Genomic DNA, 26,878 nt, shown 5'->3' on the forward strand with positions numbered 1-26,878 from the left:
CATGACTGACTTCCTTCACTTAGTGTAATGTTTTTACGAGTTCTCCATGTTTTAGCAGCTATCAATCCTTCATTACTGCTACTGCCAAATAATATTGCCTTGCATAGATGCAGGAATATTAGAGTTATTTACACTTCTTAGCAATTATGAAGAATGCTGCTAAGGACAATTATGTATCCATTTTTACATGGAACTTCTTACAGAAGCCAACAAGACACATCATTCTCAAATGCATCATACCTCCTAACAAGCAGTAGGCTAACAAAATAAGGAGTTCAACACAGTGTGATAATAACAGAAATGTAAACATAGCCAAAATGTGTTGATATTTCAATTATACTATGCAACTTTAACATACATCCTTTGAGGATTCAGGTCCCATCTATTTCTTCAGATGCATCTCAGTCACTTGTGCATGCTACACTGGCCACTGCAAATGACTTACTGCTCACCCCAGAGTTTATTTATACCTCCATACCATTGCCTAAGCTAGTCCCTCATTCCTTTTGAGTTCAGTAGTACACCCTTATGAACTCCTCTCTGACACCCACAGGCCAATGGGAATTTCCTCTCTGAAACCTTGAGTATTTCTTACTAGTATCACATTCACCCCAAATTATTTGTATGTCAATACCAGGAGGTCTTTGAGGGAGGGGGACTGTAACTTTTGAGCATTATATTCACATGGCAAGAATGATGGCAGGCATCAGGCACGTGGTAGATAAAATCAAGTGAATTACAGTTGAAAAGAACTCAGCCAAATAGTAAATTTAGCTTAAAACAATATCATTAAAATTATAATTTAGCTAGATAAACCTCAACCTCAAGGTTCTTTGCTGACTGGTATGTCAGTGTGTTTTATCATTCTTTTCACTAAAAGTAAATGCAGAGCACACAAAGGAAGAGTCTCTGTTATGGCCTTGAATGGTTTGGAACACAACAGAAATTAATATCCTGGACTTTAAAAATAAAATCTAAAGTTGAAAGACATACTTTTGCTGTAGCATTTTATTTAAAAAAAAAAGTTTGTTTTTCTAAAATTACAAAAATTTTACAGTGGTAGCATTATTAAAAGAACCATTTAAAAATGTGTGACATACCATTTCTATCTCTTGATCTTTAGCAACCAGCTGTCGATTAAGAAGTTCTTTGCTTGAGTCAAGTTTAATGCAAAGTTCCCTTGTGGAAGACAAATCTGCAAGGGCAGACACTTTTTCAAACTGAACCTTCTGAAGCTCCTCTTCCATCTTTACAACAGACTTATGTAAAGTAGCAATCTGGGACTTGTAAGACCTTTCTGCATTTAAGTGCTGCAAGGACAAATTATATGTTTTTTAACGTGGGAAAAACCCACAACACAGAAAACAAAGCAAGACAAATCTTTTAATGACAGTACTTTTAGATTACAAGGAATTCTCTATCTTTTTTTTTTTTTTTTTTGCCTTGCCAAACAGCATGTGGGATCTTAATTCCCCAATCTGGGATCAAACCCGTACCTCCTGCAGTGGAAGCATGTAGCCTTAACCATGGGACAGGGAATGGTAAAGGATAGTCCATGAAATGGTAAAGGACAAGGAAGTCCCTATAAAGAACTTTAGTTGATGTAGATGGTAAGAGTATGTACAAAACATTCTGAGAAAGATAAATTCCAGTTTCAAATTTTCATATACAAAATCCATGAGTAAAGTGGTCAGCTGGTCATTCTTTTTAATGTACTGAGAAACCAACTTACAAGTCTCAGCCCCAAAGCTAGTCGAGATATATATATATCTTTGTAGTTCTGTCTATATTTGCCACAGTTACAATTATTCTATAATGTAAATACTGTTGCTATTAAAGATAAAACATTAGCCACTGTTTCATTCACTATGCCTACTTTTCCATTCTTGAATGACATGATGATATGGATCATCATATCATCAAATGAGGACTGATAACTCTCTAACACTTACTAATACCTCTGAGGGAAATAGACTGGGTAACTGTAAATTAAGGATATGTCCATATTATAGAAAATAAGAGCATGTTTTAAACACTGTAATATGAGATTTGAGTTATATAAATGCTTTCAAATATTCAAGATAATTACCCCCCCCCGCTTTTTTTTTTTTTTTTCAGAAAAAGTTCTTATGTAAGTGCACTGCCACCTACAGAGAAGTATTTGCTATTATATGAGGCTAAGAGAACTAAGAGGCAAGCAAAGAAATTTTTCCACTTTTATAAGTGTTTTCACAAGTACAACGCACAAAAAATTGCTCCTGGAATAAGTTATTTGGCCAAAATTCACTCCTCTCTTTCTCCTTCTCTTCCTCCCTCACTCATACAATTACTCACATTCTTCAAACAAACTTCTATCCATCCATCCACCCCACTCAGCCACCTGTCCATCCATTCCATACATACTTCTTGTGTATATTCTATGTTCCAACAATGTGCCTAGATGCATAGCCAATGGTAATGGTCTTTGTTCTCATGAGGCTTCCAGACTATGGGGGGATCATGGTCAATAAAATAATCATAAAGATGAATATGTAGATACAGATTAGGCAAACATTTTTAGAGAAAAAAACTGTAACACAGGGAAGCGACCTAGACTGAGAGGATCAGGGAAGTCAAGAAAGCCTTCTCTGAGTCAATGACACTTGAACTGAGATCTGAAAAGCAAATGGATACACAATGTGTGAGGGGAAGGTGGCTTTTCAAATTGGAGGATGCCAAGCAAGAGCAGAAAGAAGGTTCCTATGTCTCGAGCTCAGAGATCACGGAAAAGAGTGAAAAGAGACACAGTTGAAAACACACACAAATTACAAAACAGAGCCTGGTAACCCAGGTATCAATAAAATTTAGATCTTTACTTCCACTGAAAGATCTTACAGAGGAGGTTATGTGATCAGTTTAATGTTTTGAAAAGAATGTATGGAATGTTTCAGGTTCTAGTAAAATTGCTGATTAAGCTAAGAGGAAAATCTTCTGGATAAAATAGAATAAAAAATTATTTTTGCAATTTATAGCTGAACTTGTAGGTAAGAAAGAGAAATTTTCACACGCCAAAAACAAAGAAAATGAGTCAAGGTCAGCTGGTAACAAATGTGCCAAAGCTGGGGGCAAAGTTTGAGCCCGTGAAAGTGTAAAGTTCTTAATGATCACCCTGGTGGTTCATTGTTCAGCTGCGAAGTCGTGGCGGACTCTGCAACCCCATGGGCTATAGCACACCAGGCTTCCCTGTCCTTTATCATCTCCTGGAGTTTGCTCAGATTCATGTCCATTAAGTTGGTCATGCTATCTAACCATCTCATCTTCTGCCACCGTCTTCTCCTTTTGCCTTCAACCTTTCCAAGCATCAGGGTCTTTTCCAATGAGTCAGCTCTTTGCATTAGGTGGCCAAAGTATTGGAGCTTCAGCCTCAGTCCTTCCAATGAACATTCAGGATTGATTGCCTTGAGGATTGACTGGTTTGATCTCCTTGCAGTCCAAGGGACTCTCAAGAGTCTTCTCCAGCACAATTTGAAAGCATCAATTCTTTAGCACTCAGCCTTCTTTATGGTCCACATCTCATCCATACATGACTATGGGAAAAACCATAGCTTTGATTATTCAGACCTTTGTTGGAAAAGTGATGTCTTTGCTTTTTAATGTGCTGTCTAGATTTGTCATAGCTTTTCTTCCAAGGAGCAAGCATCTTTGAATTTCATGGCTGCAGTCACTGTCCACAGTGATTTTGGAACCAAATAAAATAAAATCTGCCACTGTTTCCATTTTTTCCCACTCTATTTGTCATGAAGTGATGGGACTGGATGCCATGATCTCAGTTTTTTGAAAGTTGAGTTTTAAGTCAGCTTTTTCACTCTCCTCTTTCACCCTCATTAAGAAACTCTTTAGTCTGGAACACCTTGGACTGGGCATTTAAAAGAGAATCTGGAAGGGTCACATCTTAGGGGTGAGGCTAAACTAGTCTTACAGGAAAGGCTACTTAAGATCTGCCCTACCAAAGCTTAAAAACAATCTTGAAAGTATTAGTTAATATTCAAGTAATTTAAGAGCCTGCCAAAACAAATTCAACAGTCCCTAAAGAAAGACAACAAAATCTAATATTCAACAAAGTAAAATCCACAACGTCCAGCATTCAGTTCAAATATATATATATATATGAGACATGTATATATATATATATATATATATATGAGACATGAGATACAGGAAGTGATCCACAAGCATCAAAATTAGTTGATGTAGACAGATGCAAAATGAAAAAAGATTATATTAGCAGACAAGGGCCTTAAAACAGCTATTATCTAGACAAGCGGGATTAACAGGGTCTGAATTAACCTGTTGTCAAAAACAACTAGAAAAATGAACAAAATATAGGAGGGAAAAATCTGTTTTCAGACAACAGATGAAAGGTAGCATAGAACTATGATCGCTGGGAAAGAAAACAAATAGGGCAAACCAGACACCCCACGTCCAAGGTTAGGAGCGGCAGCTGTGCTTTGCTGGACCAGCCATGTGGAGATACCCCATGTCCAAGGTCAGTGAAACCCCAGTAAGACAGTAAGTGCTGGAGAGGCTGTGAGGAGATACCCCACATCCAAGGGCAAAGGAGAAGCCCTAGCAAGATGGGAATTCGTGTTTAGAATCAAACCCCATTCCTGCCAGAGACACTCAGAGGGATCAAACAAACCTTGTGTGCACCAGGACCCAGGGACCCCACAGAGACAGAACTGAGCGTCTCCTGTGGAGGTACAGGTCAGCAGTGGTCTGCTGCAGGGCCAGGGGCTCTGGGTGCAGCACACTTGGGTATGTCATAAGCCCTCTTGGAGGAGGTCACCATTATCCCCACCACAGACCTGCTAGAACTTACACATGACTGGGAAACAGACTCTTGAAGGGCACAAACAGAACCTTGTGCACACCAGGACACAGGAGAAAGGAGCAGTGACCCCACAGAGGACTGTCCCGGACTTGCTTGTGGGTGTCTGGGAGTCTCTGGTGGAGGCATGGGTCAGTGGTGGCCTGCTGCAGGGTTGGGGGCACTGAGTGTAGCAGTGCATGCATGGGATCTTTTGAGGGAGGGCACCATTATCTTCATTAACTCCACCATAGTTTCAGTTCAGTTCGGTTCAGTCACTCAGTTGTGTCCGACTCTTTGCGACCCCATGAATCACAGCACGCCAGGCCTCCCTGTCCATCACCAACTCCTGGAGTTCACTCAAACTCACGTCCATCGAGTCGGTGATGCCATCCAGCCATCTCATCCTCTGTCATCCCCTTTTCCTCCTGCCCCCAATCCCTCCCAGCATCAGAGTCTTTTCCAATGAGTCAACTCTTCGCATGAGGTGGCCAAAGTACTGGAGTTTCAGCTTTAGCATCATTCCTTCCAAAGAACACCCAGGGCTGATCTCTGTTAGAATGGACTGGTTGGATCTCCTTGCAGGCCGAGGGACTCTCAGGATATTCTCCAACACCACAGTTCAAAAGCGTCAATTCTTCAGCACTCAGCTTTTTTCACTGTCCAACTCTCACATCAACATGACCACTGGAAAAACCATAGCCTTGACTAGATGGACCTTTGTTGGCAAAGTAATGTCTCTTCTTTTCAATATGCTATTTAGGTTGGTCATAACTTTTCTTCCAAGGAGTAGGCATGTTTTAATTTCATGGCTGCAGTCACCATCTGCAGTGATTTTGGAGCCCAAAAAATAAAGTCTAATGCTGTTTCCACTGTTTCCCCATCTATTTCCCATGAAATGATGGGACCAGATGCCATGATCTTCATTTTCTGAATGTTGAGCTTTAAGCCAACTTTTTCACTCTCCTCTTTCACTTTCATCATGAGGCTTTTTAGCTCCTCTTCACTTTCTGCCATAAGGGTGGTGTCATCTGTGTATCTGAGGTTATTGAATATTTCTCCCGGCAATCTTGATTCCAGCTTGTGCTTCATCCAGCCCAGCGTTTCTCATGATGTACTCTGCGTATAAGTTAAATAAACAGGGTGACAATATAGAGCCTTGACATACTCCTTTTCCTATTTGGAACCAGTCTGTTGTTTTATGTCCAGTTCTCACTGTGGCTTCCTGACCTGCATATAGGTTTCTCAAGAGGCAGGTCAGATGGTCTGGTATTCCCATCTCTTTCAGAATTTTCCACAGTTTGTTGTGATCCACACAGTCAAAGGCTTTGGCATAGTCAATAAAGCAGAAATAGATGTTTTTCTGGAACTCTCTTGCTTTTTCCATGATCCAGCGGATGTTGGCAATTTGATCTCTGGTTCCTCTTCCTTTTTCTAAAACCAGCTTGAACATCTGGAAGTTCACAGTTCACGTATTGCTGAAGCCTGGCTTGGAGAATTAGGGGCATTACTTTACTAGTATGTGAGATGAGTGCAATTGAGCGGTAGTTTGAGTATTCTTTGGCATTGCCATTCTTTGGGATTGGAATGAAAACTGACCTTTTCCAGTCCTGTGACCACTGCTGAGTTCTCCAAATTTGCTGGCATACTGAGTACAGCACTTTCACAGCATCATCTTTCAGGATTTGAAATAGCTTAACTGGAATTCCATCACCTACACTAGCTTTGTTCATAGTGATGCTTTCTAAGACCCACTTGACTTCACATTCCAGGATGTCTGGCTCTAGGTGAGTGATCACACCATCGTGATTATCTGGGTCGTGAAGATCTTTTTTGTACAGTTCTTCTGTGTATTCTTGCCACCTCTTCCTAATATCTTCTGCTTTCTGTTAGGTCCATACCATTTCTGTCCTTTATTGAGCCCATCTTTGCATAAAATGTTCCCTTGTGATCTCTAATTTTCTTGAAGAGATCTCTAGTCTTCCCCATTCTGTTGTTTTCCTCTATTTCTTTGCATTGCTCATAGTTTGGCCCCAGGTAAATAGCAGGGAGGGAACACAGCTCCACCCATTCAACAGAAAATTGGATTAAAGATTTACTGAGCATGGCCCCACCCATCAGAACAAGACCCAGTTTCCCTCTCAGTCAGTCTCTCCCATCAGGAAACTTCCATAAGCCTCTTATCCGTCTCCATCAGAGGGCAGACAGACTGAAAACCACAATCACAGAAAACGAACCAATCTAATCACATGGACCACAGCCTTGTCTAATTCAATGAAACTTTGAGCCATGCTGTGTAGGGCCACCCAAGACAGACGCATCATGGTGGAGAGGTCTGACAGAATGTGGTCCACTGGAGAAGGGAATGGCAAACCACTTCAGTATTCTTGCCTTGAGAACCCCATGAACAGTATGAAAAGGCAAAAAGATAGGACACTGAAAGATGAACTTCCCAGGTCGGTAGGTGCCCAATATGCTACTGGAGATCGGTAGAGAAATAACTCCAGAGAGAATGAAGAGACGGAGCCAAAGCAAAAACAACACCCAGTTGTGGATATGACTGGTGATGGAAGCAAGGTCCAATGCTGTAAAGAGCACTATTGCATAGGAACCTGGAATGTTAGGTCCATGAATCAAGGCAAATTGGAAGTAGTCAAACAGGAGATGGCAAGGGTGAACATTGACATTTTAGGAATCAGCAAACTAAACTGGACTGCAATGGGTGAATTTAACTCAGATGACCATTATATCGACTACTGCAGGCAGGAATCCCTTAGAAGAAATGGAGTAGCCATCATGGTCAACAAAAGAGTCCGAAATGCAGTACTTGGATGCAATCTCAAAAACGACAGAATGATCTCTGTTTGTTTCCAAAGCAAACCATTTAATATCATGGTAATACAAGCCTATGCCCCAACCAGTAACGCTGAAGAAGCTGAAGTTGAGAGGTTCTATGAAGACCTACAAAACCTTCTACAACTAACACCCAAAAAAGATGTCCTTTTCATTATAGGAGACTGGAATGCAAAAGTAGGAAGTCAAGAAACACCTGGAGTAACAGGCAAATTTGGCCTTGGAGTACAGAATGAAGTAGGGCAAAGGCTAATAGTGTTTTGCCAAGAGAACACACTGGTCATAGCAAACACCCTCTTCCAACAACACAAGAGAAGACTCTACACATAGACATCACCAGATGGTCAACACCAAAATCAGATTGATTATATTCTTTGCAGCCAAAGATGGAGAAGCTCTATATAGTCAGCAAAAACAAGACCAGGAGCTGACTGTGGCTCAGATCGTGAGCTCCTTATTGCCAAATTCAGAAATTAAATTGAAGAAAGTAGGGAAAACCACTAGACCATTCAGATATGACCTAAATCAAATCCCTAACGATTATACAGTGGAAGCAACAAATAGATTCAAGGGACTAGATCTGATAGACAGAGTGCCTGAAGAACTATGAATAGAGATTCATAACACTGTACAGGAGACAGGGAGCAAGACCATCCCCAAAAAAAGAAATGCAAAAAAGCAAAATGGCTGTTCGCGGAGGCCTTACAAATAGCTGTGAAAAAGAAGAGAAGTGAAAAACAAAGGAGAAAAGGAAAGATATACCCATTTGAATGCAGAGTTCCAAAGAATGGCAAGGAGAGATAAGAAAGCCTTCCTCAGTAATCAGTGCAAAGAAATAGAGGAAAACAATAGAATGGGAAAGACTAGATATCTCTTCAAGAAAATTAGAGATCACAAGGGAACATTTTATGCAAAGATGGGCTCAATAAAGGACAGAAATGGTATGGACCTAACAGAAGCAGAAGATATTAAGAAGAGGTGGCAAGAATACAAGAAGAACTGTACAAAAAAGATCTTCACGACCCAGATAATCACGATGGTGTGATCAATGACCTAGAGCCAGACATCCTGGAATGTGAAATCAAGTGGGCCTTAGGAAGCATCACTACGAACAAAGCTAGTGGAGGTGATGGAATTCCAGTTGAGCTATTTCAAATCCTGAAAGATGATGCTGTGAAAGTGCTGCACTCAATATGCCAGCAAATTTGGAGAACTCAGCAGTGGTCACAGGACTGGAAAAGGTCAGTTTTCTTTCCAATCCCAAAGAAAGGCAATGCCAAAGAATACTCAAACTACCGCTCAATTGCACTCATCTCACACACTAGTAAAGTTATGCTCAAATTCTCCAAGCCAGGCTTCAACAATACATGAACCATGAACTTCCAGATGTTCAAGCTGGTTTTAGAAAAAGGAAGAGGAACCAGAGATCAAATTGCCAACATCCTCTTGATCATCAAAAAAGCCAGAAAGTTCCAGAAAGACATCTATTTCTGCTTTATTGACTATGCCAAAGCCTTTGACTGTGTGGATCACAACAAACTGTGGAAAATTCTGAAAGAGATGGGAATACCAGACCACCTGACCTTTCTCCTGAGAAATCTGTACACATGTCAGGAAGCAAGAGTTAGAACTGGACATGGAACAACAGAGTGGTTCCAAATAGGAAAAGGAGTACGTCAAGGCTGTATATTGTCACCCTGCTTGTTTAACTTCTATGCAGAGTACATCATGAGAAACACTGGGATGTATGAAGCACAAGCTGGAATCAAGATTGCCGGGAGAAATATCAATAACCTTGGATACACAGAAGACACCACCCTTATGGCAGAAAGTGAAGAGGAACTAAAGAACCTCTTGATGAAAGTGAAAGAGTAGAGTGAAAAAGCTGGCTTAAAGCTCAACGTTCAGAAAACAAAGATCATGGCATCTGATCCCATCACCTCATGGCAAATAGGGAAACAGTGGAAACAGTGACAGACTTTATTTTGGGGGGCTCCAAAATCACTGCAGATGGTGACTGCAGCCATGAAATTAAAAGATGCCTACTCCTTGGAAGAAAAGTTATGACCAACCTAGACAGCATATTAAAAAGCAGAGACATTACTTTGCCAGCAAAGGTCTATGTAGTCAAGGCTATAGTTTTTCCAGTAGTCATGTATGGATGGGAGAGTTGGACTTTAAAGATAACTGAGCACCAAAGAATTGATGCTTTTGAACTATGGTGTTGGAGGAGACTCTTGAGAGTCCCTTGGACTGCAAGGAGATCCAACCAGTCCATCCTAAAGGAAATCAAACCTGGAATATCCATTGGAAGGACTGATGTTGAAGCTGAAGCTCCAATACTTTGGCCACCTGATGCGAAGAGCTGACTCACTGGAAAAGACCCTTATGTTGGAAAAGATTGAAGGCAGGAGGAGAAGGGGATAACAGAGGATGAGATGGTTGGATGTCATCACCGACTCAATGGTCATAAGTTTGGATCAATTGCGGGAGTTGGTGATAGACAGGGAGGCCTGATGTGCTGCAGTCCATGGGGTCGCAAAGAGTCAGACACGACTGAGGGACTGAACTGAACTGAACTGATGGTGGTCATGGGCTTCCCTGGTGGCTTAGATGGTAAAGAATCTGCCTGCAATGCAGGAGACCCAGGTTCAACCCCTGGGTTGTGTTTTTAGTAGATTTTCCTTGGAAGAAATGTTGAAAAAAGATTTTCAAATAAGTAACATAACATACATAAGAAACTCATATCTACACAAATAAATGAAGGACATTAGAGACAAAATGAATGAAGGTAAAATAAAATCTTTTATTTTTCTTATTTTTAACTAATTTACTAGATAACACTGAGTTCAACACAACAGCAACAATTTATTCAGTGATTATAGATCATGGATAAGTAAAATTATGGACAGTAATGTTATGAAGGATGGGAGAGAGGAATTTCAAATACAACGTTAAAGACACCTGCACTATTCGCGCAGTCATATAGTGCTATTTAAAAATGCAGACTTAGTCATAAGTGTATACTGAAAATTGTAGGGTAACCACTTAAAAAGTTTTTAAAAAAGAAGTATATTGATATGTTAATTTAGGAGATAAAATATAATCATAAAGATGCTTAACTAAAACCAGAAAAGCAATAAATGAGGGAAAGAAAGAAAGAAACATAAAACAAGGGCAATGAATAGAAAACAGTCACAAATAGGATAATTATTAACCCAGCTATATCTATAATCATTGCAAATGTGAATGGACTTATATATACAGAGTGTCAGAATGGGGAAAAAACAAAACTCAACTATATGTATTTACAAGAAACTCACTTTAATATAAAGATGCAAACACAAATCAAAGGAAGGCTGGAGTAGTTAGACGAATTTCAAACAAAGTTGATTCAGAGCAAGGACACTTACCAGAGATAAAGAGGAGACAATAAATAATGATAAAAAGCTTAATTCACCAAACATAACAACCCATAGTGTGTATGCACCTAACAACACAATATGTCAACACACATAAAGGAAGAAAAGCTAGCATGGCAAGGGGAGACACATGAGTCCACAGCTACAGCTGGGGACACACCACGCTCCTATCAGTAAGTGACTGACCTAGCAGGCAGAAAACGAGTAAGGACATGGCTGAACTGGACAGCACCAATCACTGGAACTGACAGGTCTAGAAACTTCATGCAACAACAGCAGAATACACATTCTTCTAAAACTCATGTGGAATATTCTCTAAGTAGACTCACATATGGGCTATGAAACATACATTAACAATTTTTAAAAAGATTTTCTTTGATGTGGACCATTTTTAAAGTCTTTATTGAACTTGTGACAATATTGATGCTTTTTTTTTATGCTTTAGTTTTTTGGCTCTGAGCCATGTGGGATCTGAGCTCCTGGAACAGAGACTGAGTCCACACTCCCTGCACTTTGGAAGATGAAGTCCCAACCACTGGACTGCCAGGAAAGTCCCAGCCTAACAAACTTTAAAAAATATAAATCATACTAAGTATGCTCTCCAACCGCAGTGAAATTGAACTGGAAATCAATAACAGAAAGATAACTGGAAAATCCCCAAATATGTGGAAATTAAACAACACACTTCTAAATAACACATGGCTCAGAAAAGAAATTTCAAGAAAAATATTTTGATATTTTAACTAAAGTAAAATATAACTTATTAAAATTAGTGGCATGCAGTGAAAGCAGTAGTTAAAGGAAATCTGTAGCAGTGAATGCGTTTATTAGAAAAGAAGATCTAAAGTCAATAATCTAAGCTTCCAACCTTAGGAAACTGGAAAAAGAAGCAAACTAAAAGGACGGAGAATAAAAGAAAAAAATAAGAGAAGAAATCTATGAAATTTAAAACAGGAAGTTAAAACTGGACAGCTACATGTAAAAAAATGAAATTAGAACACCATAGACAAAAGTAAACTCAAGATGGATTAAAGACCTAAATGTAAGGCCAGATACTATAAAACTCTTGGTGGAAAACATAGAACACTCTTTGACATAAATTACAGCAAGATCTTTTTCAATCCACCTCCTAGAATAGTGAAAATAAAAACAAAAGTAAACACGTAGTACCTAAATAAACTTAAAAGCTTTTGTACAGCAACGGAAACCATGAACAAAACAAAAAGACAACCCTCAGAATGGGAGGAAACACTTGCAAACGAAGCAACCAACAAAGGATTAATCTCCAAAATATAGAAGTTCATGCAGCTCAATATAAAAACAAAGCCAATTAACCCAATCAAAAAATGGGTGGAAGATCTAAATAGATATTTTCCCAAAGAAGACATACAGATGGCTAAAAAGCACATGAAAAAGATGTTCAACATCACTAATTATAAGGGAGATGTATATCAAAACTACAATGAGGTATCACCTCAGACTTGTCAGAATAGCCATCATCAAAAAAATCTATAAGCAATAAATGTTGTAGAGAGTGCGGAGAAAAAGGAGCCCTCCTATACTGTTGGTGGCAATGTCTCAATAAATTGGTACAGCTACTATGAAAAACAGTTTGGGTGTTCCTTTAAAAACTAAAAATAGAGCTACCATATGATCCAGCAATCCCATTCCTGGGCATATATCCAGATAAAATCATAATTCCAAAAGATACACGCACCCCAGAGTTCACTGCAGCACTATTTATAATAACCAGGACATGGAAGTAACCTAAATGTCCACTGACAGAGGGATGGACAAAGAAGACATGGTACATATATTACAACGGAATACTACTCAGCTATAAAGAAGAACACATCTGAGTTCGTTCTAATGAGGTGGATGAGCCTAGAGCCTATTATAGAGCAAAGTAAGCCAGAAAGAGAAAAACAAATATATATTAACATACATATGTGGAATCTGAAAAAAAAATTGGTATAGACAATCTTATTTACAAAGCAGAAACAGAGACACAGATGTAAAGAAAACAACACATGTACCAAGCGGGGAAAGGGGGAGATAGGATGAACTGGGATGGGTGATTTGGACTGACATATATACACCATTGACACTATGTATAAAATAGATGCCTAATGAGAACCTACTGTCAGCACAGGGAACTCTACTCAGTGCTCTGTGGTGACCTGAGTAGGAAGGAAATCTGGAAAAGAGGGGATCTGTGTATACATATAGCTGATTCACTTTGCTGTACAGTAGAAACTAACACAACACTGTTAAGCAACTATACCCTAACAAGTTTTTTTAAAGGACAACAAACCCCCCGAAACTCAAGGCACACAAAACATTATACATCATTTGTGGATGATCGGTATGTAGATAAAGTACAAACATATGCAAGAGAGTTCTACAACTGACATGAAAGTTCTACACAACCACCACAAGAGCAGGGGAGGAAAAGGATGCGGAGCTGGGTCTGCAATGTTTTGTTTCTTTAAATAAAGACCCTTTAATTAAATGATAAATATATTCTTTATAAATATGGCAAAATGTTAGTGTTCTTCAACCTTGGGCGTGGGCTTATGTGGGCCTTTTATATTACTTTTGGGGAGGCCACTGTTTTTGTATGCTTGAAATAGTTTCTAATTTTTTAAAATGCTAAAGATTATTCTATTAATAGTTGCAGGTTAGGTAAGAGATTAGAGAACCAGTGTGGAGAACAGTTAAACAGACTACAATTCACAGTCTACTTAGACAACCTAAGTGTTTGTTATACACTTAATTTATGGAAAGCCAAACAAAACTCTTTTAAATATGATGCAGGATGTACAACAAGCATATTTTCCCAAACTTACCTGCTCGACCTCTCTATTGAGGGCATCTACTTTTTCTTTTAATCTGTTCCCCTCTGCCTCAGCAGTGATTAGTTCCAATTTGAGGGTATTGTTATCTGCCTCTGCTTGACGGGCCTTATTTTCCCAATTTTCAGCATCTTCATTGGCTTTTCGGAGTTGGTCCATCATTTGCCTGTTCTCAGATTCCTAAAAAGTAAATCTTAGGTGTTACTTTAAAAGAGTAAAATGTTAAGCATATGATGCAAATCAAACATTATTTGCCAGGTCACTAGGAATTTACTTGTCAAGAGGACCATCTAATAGCATAACCTCAAGGAATCCTGTCTACACTCTCAGTTTAGAAAACTGGTCAATCAATAATTAACAAAAGGGAATGGGCCCAGAATCTGCCCTGGTTCCTGAGTCACACACACTCTAGTAAGGTTATGGTTTTACTCTTATCTTCCAGACCTCAATGAATATGTTTTTACATTTGCTTTTGTTTAAACAAAACTCCTCCTTGCCTCTTTTCTCTATATATCTGCTTGCTGACTACTTGCTAGTCTGGTTTCTGAGTTTCTGCCTTGACCTGACCTTTTGTATCTATGTATTCCGGTGTTCTGGCTGCTCTTTTGGGTGGTACTGTGACTACAGAGCTTCTGCATATCTTCTTGCATATCTTAAGCACCAGCTTCTGATAATTCTCTGGGTTTGGTGTATTTCCTATCTGGTTCCTGCCTTTCATTCATAACCCAAGCCTTAATCTTCTCCACCATAGGCTGTTGTTCTATGATTCACTTTTGCTCTCTGTTCTAACAACTTGCCTGAAGTTTCTCAGAAGTAAAATATGAAACCTATGCTGATAAACACTATTCATACATATACATTCAAGTATATACTGGGCGTACAATGAGAAACACATTGTTAGACCCTATAGACTGACTAAAGTAGGAGCTTATTTCTAAAAGAAAACAATCAGCTCCACAAACAATACGCTATGTTGAATAATAATCATGAAGCTACTTTTAAAAAATATATTAAAAAAATTATTTTAATAGTATGGTTTGACTAACTCATTCTAAAAACTTATTTATAATTCTGGTAATTAATTAAAAAGACCCTAGATCTCCAGTACTTTGGCCACCTCATGTGAAGAATTGACTCATTGGAAAAGACTCTGATGCTGGGAGGGATTGGGAGCAGGAGGAGAAGGGGACGACAGAGGATGAGATGGCTGGATGGCATCACCGACTCAATGGACTTGAGTCTGAGTGAACTCCGGGAGTTGGTGATGGACAGGGAGGCCTGGAGTGCTGCGATTCGTGGGGTCGCAAAGAGTCAGACACGACAGAGCAACTGAACTGAACTGAACTGAGATCTCTTTCTCTTCTACTTGTTAGTAAACAGTTCAGAAACACCGGGCTAAATTTATTGCCAAAATTACAATAAACAACACCTCTAATTGTATAAGACTTTCAAATCAAGATTTAAGTTCTCACAAATATGATTAATCATGAGATTGGTTGAAATTCGGTTAATATCGCCACCTTGTGGTCTCATGGTACCTTGACCAATATGAAGGATCTGTGCCAAGTCTGTTGATTAACAAGTTAACATACTAATCTACTGTATTGGCTTTTAAGATTCAGATATTCCCAATGTGCCAGTAGGAATCAGATGTGTGTTTCCTATTACTGTACTAAAAATAACAGTTGTGTACAGAGTATGTACTTGGGAGGTACATGGTACAGTATACATAAATTGGATTTTACTCGCATCAATTTTTACCCTCTTTAACTTTCTGTAGCACTTACTGTATATCAATCTTTTAAAACTGCCCTACAGCTTTATGTCAACTGGTTACTAACAGAGAAATGGAAAAGAGAGCCATTGCCCTCTGGCCCTAAGAAATAGATGGTCCCACAACAGAGTGATCTATTCTGATTTGCTATACAATCAGGTGAAGCCTCTTTGTCAAAGGTTTGTAATTGTCAATTACCATTTCCAAATATAAGTGAGCCCATGTTGATTCTGGCCCCTTGTCCTCCATCCAGTTAGGAGGGTTCTACTTATCTAAAATGCCTAAGGGGCAAAACAAAAGGGGTGCATTCTTGAGTTACCTTTCTGGATATTGGTGACCTTCTAAATATACAGTTAACACAAAATTGTCAACATTAGAATATTCTGTGCACTAAAGAAATGCACTTGATGCAGCCATTCCTATGAGCGCAATCAATCAATAGCTCTTGTGAAAATTCAACTATCTTGGGCCAAAGGAAAAATAAATATATACATACTTCAGACTTTAATATATTCTTCAGTTTATTAACCTCCAGATTAGTGTCTTGAACTTTCTGTTTAATGTCACTAAGTTCATTATGAGTATCATTCAATTTTTTAGACAGTGCCTATGAGAAAAAGACAGATTTTACAAAAAAACTAAAAATTGTTCTACATCAAAACTACCATAAATATTTAAATATTTACAAGATGATAAATAAAATTAATATACTTAATACATAAATCTCATATAAAGACAGTGAGAAAACACAGGAGTCCAAACAGTAAGTGGACAAAGAACCCAAACACAATTCACAAAAAAGGAACCAGAAACGGATAATACTTAAAGTTAAAATTTACTAGCAATCAAAGATATGGCAAGGAATATACATTTTTATGCACTATTGGAATAAATGTAAATTTGAGGAAAGCAAATCTGTGATCTTCTACCTGGTAATGTATTAAGAGACATTTTTAAAAGCTCATAAAAACAAGAAAGACAAATATGTTGCTTTTTGTTAATGGTAAGAGATGGATACATGGGTATTCACTATACTCATGTCCACTCAGAAGGTTTCTTAATTTAAAAATGACACCATAAGCATTTGATTCCATTTGAAAGCAAATCTATAAAATCTCATGAAAAAGAATATCTGCTAAGGAATTATTTGCTATGTGACAATATTCATTCATTAGGTGAATGATGCAATAAATAACAGTATCCACCTAGTGGTAAAACCACACAGAATATTATGTATCCGTGAAAAATGTTTGGAAAAATTTTTAATAACAGAGAAAAATGTTAATGCATATTTGAAAAAATCAGGATTAAACACAAAAACATCTCCATTTGTTTAAAATCATGGTATTGAGCAAGAAATTATTTTAAGGTTTCTGTTTTCCAAATCTTCTATGATATGGGTTTTTTTTAACAACCTGCAGAGGGGTCCATCTTCTACATTTGGGCCCTATGACTCAAACATAGGAAAAATTTACTCTTGAACATTTGTATATTGTTATGGTAATAATTTTCTTCTGATTATAAAACATGTTTATTAAGGTATAACAAACTATGATGTTATAGTAAGCTAATAACAGTTACAAAATATTTATCAAGTGATAATGCTAGATGCTCTAAGTTCTTGCTAGGCATATTCTCATCTACTCCCCATTTTTACAGTTGACATGATCACACAGCCAGGAGAGGGGACTTGCACTCATGTGAGTCTTAAATATTTCACTCTGTTGTCTTCTCATGTAGAACAAAGCATGATGTAAAGTGGTATGTGGTTTTATCTCAGCTACATTAAAAAATTCATGTAAAAGACAGTATACAATTTTTAAACTATATTGAAAATCAGTAAAAAAAATGTTAGTGTATAACTGCATGGTAAAGATGAAAGCTTTTCATCTAATTTTCATAAATATTAGTTACAGTTAGCTTTAGCCTATTTGCTTTAGCTGTAAATAGAGCACACAAAAGTAGAATCTATAAATTCACATCTCTTGTTTTTTTATTGCTATTAACTTTTAAAAATTAAACTTAATTTTAAAAGTTTTAGACTTACAGAAAAGTTATTAAAATAGTATAGAGAGCACCCATATAGGCTATACTCAGTTTTCTCTATTATTAACATCTTATATTAGTATACTACATGTCACAATTCATGAACCAATGTTCATAATTATTAACTGAAGTCCATATTTTATTCCTATTCCTTCCATTTTTATGGAATGTCCTTTTTCTGTTCCAGGATCCCAGTGTTCATTAACTTTTGAACAAACTACTTTAACACCTCAAACAACTTTTTAATAATTAACAAAGCTTGGCATCTTTATATCTGATTATGTAAATTAAATTATTTAACAGTTTAAAAATACAGACTTTTATGATGCAAACTAAACACATTGAGAGTGACAGCAAAGTGAAGGAAATCATTTGTATTGAAGAATTTCAATAGGGGAAGAAAGTTTTCAAGGAAAATTTTCTAATGATAAAATTAAAAGCAATACTGGTAAGGAGAGCTCTTGATAAAACTCAACTGTACTGGCTTAGAGAGGAACTAATTATAAGAGAAATTTTCCTAAAAAGAATCACAGTTCTAAAGAGGACCAAATAATGTGGCATGGTCAATATACTCATATTAAGAGTAATAGTCCATCAAATAAACCTACTCTTTTCTTAACCATTTCTGAAGGTTATCTTCATTTGCTAGTTTTTCCAATATTTATCCTTCACTAAGGAAGTACTTCCTAAGAATTAATACAAATGTTACAACCCTGTTCTCTCTTTTCTCTAACATTTAACCGTATGTTTGAAATTTTCATTTAGAAACCACATGGCATATTCTGTGTAATAAAGATTTTTTAAATGGCTGGTTCCAAAGCCTGAGCTTTTCTATGAAATGAAAACAAGGGCTGTGGCTCAGAAGAAACATATCCTTCTCAGAGAAGAAGATTCTAGGTACAAGTATACCTGGTTTTCTTGTTTGGCTTTAGCAAACTGTTCTTGGAGATTGTCATTCTCATGAGCCAAGATGTCCCTCTCCCTGGCTATTTGAGCCAGCTCATCATTTGTCTCATCCAACTGCCGGCGCATTCTGGAAATGTCTTGTTCACACATAATGAGGGCCTCAGTAGACTGTCTATTCCACAAATCAAGCAATACATGAGAAGAGACATTTTACCAAAACAGAATAACAAATTTTCATGAGACAGAAGATAGACAGCATGAAAACATTTAAAGAGTTTTAAACACATTTAAATTTCCAGGAATAAATACTGCAAAGATAGTGCATTGAAGCTTCTGTGTGTTGCCAACACTACACTACGAAAAAGATGCCAAATAAATATACACAGTAGTCAACGATTTGTTACAGATTCACAACTTCTGATGCTCAAGTATAAGAAAGTCATCGCCCCACCTCTAGATGCTAGATGCTCCTCTTTCTCTGCCCTTGTGAAAATGAGTGGTTCTCAGGGCTTAACCCTTAGCCTCCTGATTCTTCCCATGCCAGCCCTTCTTTCTCTCTGACAGTTCCTATTCATGTCCAAGACTCCCAACCCTATCTACACTCAGACAACTCTGAAATGATCACCCCTGCCTCAGCCTCTTCCTTACACTCTCGACTCTTATATTTGACTGCTTACTAGACATACCTACAAGAAGGTCTTGGAAACTCTTCAAAGAAAAATCTTTTTCCATGTAGGTTCATTATGTTTAGTATTCATCACTAGCATTTGGCATTTTCCTAGATTCTTTCCCTCACAAACACCACACCCCTGTCCCTCAACCTCCCAAGCCCAGTCCCTCACCACCTATTCCGCCTGTGTAATCTGACAAAAAAAATCTCACCAGCCTTTAGTGATTTCTCACTGCCCACAGGCTCATCTGTCTGTATCACAGGCCTCTGCCTGCCTGCCTAGCCTCTCCTTCATTTCTCCCCTTATGCTTTGGGTTCCAACATATTCACCTACTTGTCATTCCAGAGACTTTTGAACCCCACTTGTGGTTTTCTGTGGCTCTTTGCTATTCTTTCCATTTTGAATGCTCTTCCTTTTCCTATTTTTGGCAAACACCAGATCTTCCCTTTACTTTCTCAAACAGACTCAGGCCTCCTCTCAACATTAGAGAGCTAGCATCTTATACATAGCACTAAGCCCCTTGTTTCTATCTTTGTACCTAACATAGTACTTTGCCCCCCAAAAAGTGATCAAATCTTTCTTGAGTAAGTGATTTACCTTGACGCCTGTTCCATCTCAGCAATGATATTCTTCATGCCTGAAATGGTCTTTTCCTTGAAAAATAATATAAGTATTAAATACAAAATTATCTTAAACTGTTATTTCTGTTAAAAGTGAATATATTAGAAGAATTTCCCACCTCCTTTTTGATTTACAGTTGTTTTTAAACACTTCTGTTCTATTCTTCTTTGCTATTCTTTAAAACTAATGCTTAATATATCAATGTGAGTATCTGTACTGGATTAAAACAAGTGATTTTGCTCCTCAAAACAAAGACTATACTTAGGTATATTGATATGAGATCATCACATCAAATACCATTAAAAGATATTTTGTGCAGTGACCCAGCAACATAAGAACCCCTTAAGCACCCTGTTTTAGGAGGAAACCCAATGATTTGGCACTGGGTTCTCTACTGGAAATAGGACTGATTTACTTCCTTACTTCTTCATGTTATAAAACCCAGGAAAGTCAATCATGTAAAACTAAATTTAGTTATTATGAATAATGACCTTGACAAAGTACACCATATATATATCAGTCGTCAACATCAACTTGAAAAAGCTGTCACAGTGGGATTACTTAGAGAAGTATACTATTAATTTTAGGTGTAAGCTAGTAAGCAGGCCTAGAGCAAAAGTATAAGAAATAAATTATTTCTATTTTTCTTTTTTAAGGGTGTGAAGAGGGAGTAGAATTAGTGGAATCAATCAAGACTAAGATGAGGGGGAATATCTTAATCCCATCAATACCATTTCCAGATGTCCTCCTTTAAAAACTAGCTGATCCTGAACTAGATACTATACATAGATACTTAGCACTAACATAAGTCCTTAAAAAGTAGAAAAATTATTCTTCCACTAAATAACCAGATTTCACGTTGCCTTTTAAATTTTCAAATCCTAGTAACCAAGTAACAAGACGAAAATTAAACCTGTATTTCCCAACCAGTGCTGCTCCTATCATCAGAGACAGCTGTGTGTGTGTGTGTGTGTGTGTGTGTGTGTGTGTGTGTGTGATCTTCCTTTACTCACGTGTTCCTCTCTAGGGTATTTTTAGCTCTGGTTTCCCATTCTGTTTTCTGACAGAATGGCACAGATTCCATATCTGGCCATAATGGATACTGAACTATGGTTAAAATATCCATTAGCAAAACTGTTAAACCCCTTAAAGAATCACAGTCAATGGAGGAAAAACTCAAAGAGAAAATACTGCTTACTACAGAATATTTACAAATGCTTTGGAAATGCAACTTAACACACTTCTAAATAAATTCTGAAAAGCTAACTGAATTTCTAGTATTTCTGACAGCTATTACTTGGTTAATATTTAAACATGGCTTATAAGCCTAAAAAGACCTCTCTTTTATCAACAGAAATTCCTTGATTCTCTAAAAATACTGCAAAAGTATTCGGGGCAAACAAAATTACTGTATAGAATCCAATAACATATCCTCCTAGACTATTTTTCTCTTAATGTGACCCTAATAGTACCATTTCTTAAAATTTATATAATTATCAACTTGATAATCCTTGTACAATCTCAATATATTTGTCCAATCAGAGACATAGATTCAAGTTAATTGTTAAAAATTCAACCTGGACAGGGTGGACATAATCTACTCAAGAAAAAGAAACAAACTAAAATTTTATACAAATAATTCTGACTTTTATGATTCAAAAATCTGTGAACTTTCTATTGAAATTTCTAACTTTAATTGGTATCAAGTAGTAGAATAACTTTTAAAAAACTATGATTACCAGACAAAATTCACTTTATTCACTATAATATAGACTTTTCCATAGTAATTACCTTTCCAATGTAATCTCCAGTTTAAACTAATAAAACTACTATTTTTCACTGAAAGGTATTATAAATTCAGCTCTGAAATATCATTGTATAGAACATTTCCTCTTTTGAATGTGTAACACTGTTTTCCCTTCATAGGATGGATGTGTTTACATTCATAATCCTATATAATACTCAATTTTGAAATGGACTTGCAACTCAATATTCTTTGTGAAGGAGAAGATAATATTGGTACAGTTAGCAGAGTAGAAGACGTGAAATTAGTCAATCAGACTTTTCCAGTTAAGCCAAAATTTACTACCTCGTGTACTTTGATAACTTCCATTATGCTCATGATACCCAAATCTGTTAACTTCAATTTTCTCTGCACACCTCAAAACCCAAGATTCAACTCATGTCACAAAGGCGTGCTGATAACCTTCCTCACTAAGCTTGCTCTGTGTCCTGTGTTTAAGGAACTAGTCATTTGGCTCCTAAGCAGAAAGCACATCCTGGCAGTCTTGCTTCCTAAACAGAGCTATCTGTTTCTCTCACGGACACTGTCACTTCCTAGTACAGCTCTTATCACTTTACTCCTAACTACTGTCACTACGGGAGTTGGTGATGGACAGGGAGGCCTGGCGTGCTGCGATTCATGGGGTCGCAAAGAGTTGGACACGACTGAGCGACTGATCTGATCTGACTGTCACTACTCTCATTTCCCTATAGCCCACTTTTTACATGGATTAACAAGTGACAGGATAATGCTTTAAAGATCTAATTGTAACACTTCATTTACATGATTTCAATGATCCTCTACATCCATGATGATGGTATTGAAACTTAACATCTCAGGTATTTTTGATTTGTTGCTTATCTATCCCATCTTATCTTTTACCCCCCTTCATGCCCCCGTACTCCCCTCCTTGCACTCTATTCTCTGGACATACTAAAGTATCAAGAAATCTCACCAAATTCTCTGATGAAAGCCACTGGGCTTCCGTATAAGTTGCTCTACTTGCTTGGATCACCTTTTCTCTAAACAGTGCTCCACCTGTCTGGATCACTCCTTTCTCTAAGTCTTTTCCTGGCTAATTTCTAGTCATCTTTCAGGGCAGTATAAGCACCATCACTGTGTGGAAGGCTTCCTGGATCTTCTTCCTCCCCTAATCCAAGCCCTGGCCTGAATCAGAGGTTTCTGCCAAACTTCACTCATACATTGTGCATGTGCCATTATGGCGCTTGGCAAATTCCATCATAACAGCATCTTTCTTTATCTTGCTTTGAATTATACCATAGGCCTTTGGAAGGTATAGTTCACTCAGCCCCAGTTTCTAACATAATACCTGGTACATGTCCATAAATGTTTGTTGAATGGATGGATGGGTGGACAAGTGAATGGATTAGTTCCCTTAGAGGGAAAGACCCTCTAAGTTAGTTAGTGCCCTTAGAGAGGGGAAAGACCCTAAGCCAGTGATGCTGTCTTTGCTTAAGACATTTGTAGAAAACAGCTTAGGAATTGCCTTCAGAATCAGTTTATGAGCTAGAAAGGGGGTCACTATTTCAAAACACCTTCATTTGTCATTGTTTGAACAACAAAACTGTTGGATGAAATTTATCACCCAACTTTTTCACCAGTTCCATATGATCCACTCTCAAAGGCTGAAGATGATGGAAAACCACGCTCCTAATTTTGAAAATAAACTTCATTATATTTAATGAAATATATTGCCTCCCAAGGTGGCTACTTGAAAATATAAGTTCTGGTGTGCTTTTAAAAAGAAATCAGTCTCACTGCTTTTTAAAAATTATGCTTTACATTTTGAGATGTTTGAATTAGCTATTGTTAGTAAAAGTTGATCAGAAATTGATGAGAGAAAAATTTATTTAAAAATATTAGCTAGTGAATTTGAACACATATTTCCTAACACTATCTTGAAATATTTCAAAATCAGATTTTAAAGTTTCACCTCTCTAAGGAAAAAAAATTGGAAAAATCCTATTATTTTATTCAGATTCAAGTTCAAACATTTCTTTTAAATCACAGTTCTCAGAACATACTTTCATTGCCAAACTCTCTCCAAGGGACGCAATATTCTCAGATTTTTTATCCAAACATGCTTGCAGGCATTCCTTTTCTTTAGCCAAATCATTGAGGGTTGCACCAAGAATGCTGATTTCTTCTCGCTGGGCAATACTTTGTCTTGTAAAATTATCTAAATGTGTAATCATAAAGGCATTGTTTTAAACAAGATAAGTTTTTTTCCAGTTCAAGCAGAGTGAAGTACTTTTCAAAGTAAATTCTCCTATATTATATTCAATGACTAAAGATAAAATACTCTATCCCAACTTTTAAAATGGCTTTTGTTGTTAGTGATTAAAAATGAAGATTAATCATTCGAAATGACTTGTAAATGAAAAAAGCACAATTAACACATTTGAATTATAACAACAAAGGAAAGTTCTATATAACAAGTTCTCAAAGTAGAATGTGTGGTGGGAGAGGGGAAGGTGCATGGAGGAAGTACATGGAATGTTGATTCTTTTTCTCTCCTAATTTCACCTTCCTTTAGCTTCGAATCAGTGTTGCATATAAATTGATAACTACCAGATCTTAAAAATATATTCAGTTAAGTCATCATTGGAGTCAAATATCTTCTACTATTCTGATTTTTTCTACAGCAGTGTTATAAACATTCCTAGAAAAAAATCATCCCAGAAGTCTGATTTGCTTTGTAAGTATGCTGGAATGCCAGCGTCAGTGTTGAAGTCCTGTATAATTGGTATAGAAAAGTGGTTTTCAAATGGTGGTTTCTCAACCAGAACCATCAGCATCACCTGGGAACTTATGAGAAATACAAATCCTTAGGTCCCACGCTAGACCTACTGAATTAGCAATTCTGAGTGGGCAGAGCAATTTATGTTTCAACAAACACGCTGGGAAAGATACAAAAGCCCTGGCATATCCTGCTCCGAGGAGCCTGGCTCCAGTGAGCTTAGCTCTCCTGTAGTTTGAGGTGCACTGGTCTAGACCATCTCTACCCAAAGAAACTCAGTGTGACTAGACCTCTAGGTAAGTGACTGCCAGGGCCACCCAGTGCAGCACTGAGAGTGGAATTTCATACCACAGAGGGTGATGTATGCAAAAGGGATGAACCCTGTTTCTTTTCCAGGCAAACCTCTTGTTTGGGGTGTTCTGATATCTGAGTTTATTCTCATTGGCAGAAAACAAACTCTAAGCCAGTTCTAGAATCTCCTAGCCTAAAAAAAAAGTTAACCCCACATCCCATTTATACTACCACCCGATTTTTCTGCTACTCTTAATAGCCAGACTTCTGTTTGACTTCTGTTCTCTCCTGTCTCCACCATCTCATTTCCCAATCATTCTTCAGACTACTCTATCTTTCACATCTAACACACAAAGTTTTGGGGGACCCATGTTTCCAAAACCTCCAATGCGTCAATCCAATCAATATTTTTTCATTCTCATCTTATTTTGCTTCTTGAAAGTATCTGACAATTGATCATATCCTCCTTTCTAAAACACACTGCTCTCTTGCCTCCCCAAATGACACCCACTTCTGGGTTTTCTTCCTACTTCTTTGGCTTCTTCTTACTCAGTCCTGGATCCTCTTCTCTTTCTCTACATTTTCCCTAGGTGATTTCACGGTTTTAAAGTATCATTTACATGCTGATGTGTCCTAAATGTATATCTTTAGCTTAGATTTCTCTTCTGAGATACTAACTTATCCATTTACCTACTTAGCCTACATTTTTACTTGAACTTAAAATCCAAAAATGAGTTCTTCAATATTCTATTTTCTTTTAATACTTTCTACCTCAGTAAAAAGCACCCCACCGACCTAATTGCTTATGTCAGATATTTTTGATCTGCATAATAGCAAACCTTAAAAATCTTATTCAGTTTTAAAATGAGCACTTTTATTGTCCTGACCAAAATTTTAATTTAAAGTTATAAGAAGATTAAGTTATGACCATATTTTCATAAAGAACACTGGTAAGAAACAATAATAAGAGACTTCATAAAAATAATTTTTTCTATAAACTCAGATGAACTACAGATATATCCAAATCTATGTATACTTTCTACCAAAAATAGTATATATGTAATACATTTCATTATAACAGCTATGGGCATGACATAATATAAAAGCTTACAAATTTAAAATTGATCATTATAAATTTACAAAGTACTGTTGCTTTGTTTAGCTATTCCTTCATTGAAAAATATGAAGCCATAACTAAGTATTTATGGATCTAAGTTTAAGTAAAACATTTTACTATCAAAGAAAAATACATTTTCTCATGATTTTTTGACTAAAAACTTTTAACTTAAGGGTCTAAGTTTCTCTATGTTATAACTGAAGAGAAGAAAACTTTTTTTTCCAGACTTAAAAAACAAAAAGGAACATCAGGAAAAAACTCACCAATTTTTTCATCCAAGCACATAATTTTCTCCTGAGTAAGCTGTAGCTCATACTTTTTCTTAGCAAGGTGTCGCTGAGTATCAGAAAGATCTTTCTCTGTGTTTTCATATAAAAGTCTGTAAACATTTTAATAATAAAACTAATTCTGAAATTCTATGTTTTATCAACTTTTTAGTGTATTTAAATCTAAGAACTTTTAAGGAAACTAATGCACGTTTTTTCTTCTTAGTATTTTCATTATAAAAACACACTATAGGAGGTTTGAATATAAAGGGTAAAAGGGGATCCTCAATCTACCACTGTAACATAAACAACTTTAGTATTCATTAGTATTTTTTTGCTTTGCATAAAGTTATCAAATCTAAATTCAAACTTGAGTTCAGATGTTTTTCACCTACACTCAATCTTTAACATTTTTCAGTCTTATAATTTAGCCCTTCAAATAATCATTTTCTGCTGAAAAACTTTATATGAGCAATAGCCATTTGTTTTCAAGTAAATATAACCATTTACTTGAGTACTCCCCTAATATTAGACATCTGGGTTCATTTCAGGTTTTCATTAGTATAAATAAATCTATAATGAACAGTATTTCACTGAGTCCACAAACACTGACTAAGTATGTAGCAGATACTATGGTGAACTAGATGGGCAGGGACCCTGTTCTCA

At 37.1% G+C, this 26,878-nt stretch overlaps 1 protein-coding gene across 8 annotated transcripts in view; it reads right to left on the reverse strand.

The window, feature by feature from the left end:
- The window catches only part of TSGA10 (testis specific 10), a 94,399-nt gene that overhangs the window by 10,197 nt on the left and 57,324 nt on the right, over positions 1 to 26,878 (reverse strand). For 6 of the 8 annotated variants that reach the window (XM_055539431.1, XM_055539428.1, XM_055539424.1 and 3 more), the window contains 7 exons: positions 26,210 to 26,325; positions 23,823 to 23,977; positions 19,971 to 20,026; positions 18,706 to 18,874; positions 16,247 to 16,357; positions 13,971 to 14,156; positions 1,101 to 1,310 (listed from right to left, as the gene is read on the reverse strand). In XM_055539431.1, coding sequence (XP_055395406.1) covers positions 1,101 to 1,310; positions 13,971 to 14,156; positions 16,247 to 16,357; positions 18,706 to 18,874; positions 19,971 to 20,026; positions 23,823 to 23,977; positions 26,210 to 26,325 — 1,003 coding nt within the window. The remainder of the gene's footprint in view (positions 1 to 1,100; positions 1,311 to 13,970; positions 14,157 to 16,246; positions 16,358 to 18,705; positions 18,875 to 19,970; positions 20,027 to 23,822; positions 23,978 to 26,209; positions 26,326 to 26,878) is intronic. The other 2 variants (XM_055539426.1, XM_055539427.1) reach the window with 1 other exon arrangement.

This window comes from Bubalus kerabau, chromosome 11, assembly GCF_029407905.1.
Source record: "Bubalus kerabau isolate K-KA32 ecotype Philippines breed swamp buffalo chromosome 11, PCC_UOA_SB_1v2, whole genome shotgun sequence".
Classification (NCBI taxonomy): Eukaryota; Metazoa; Chordata; class Mammalia; order Artiodactyla; family Bovidae; genus Bubalus; species Bubalus kerabau.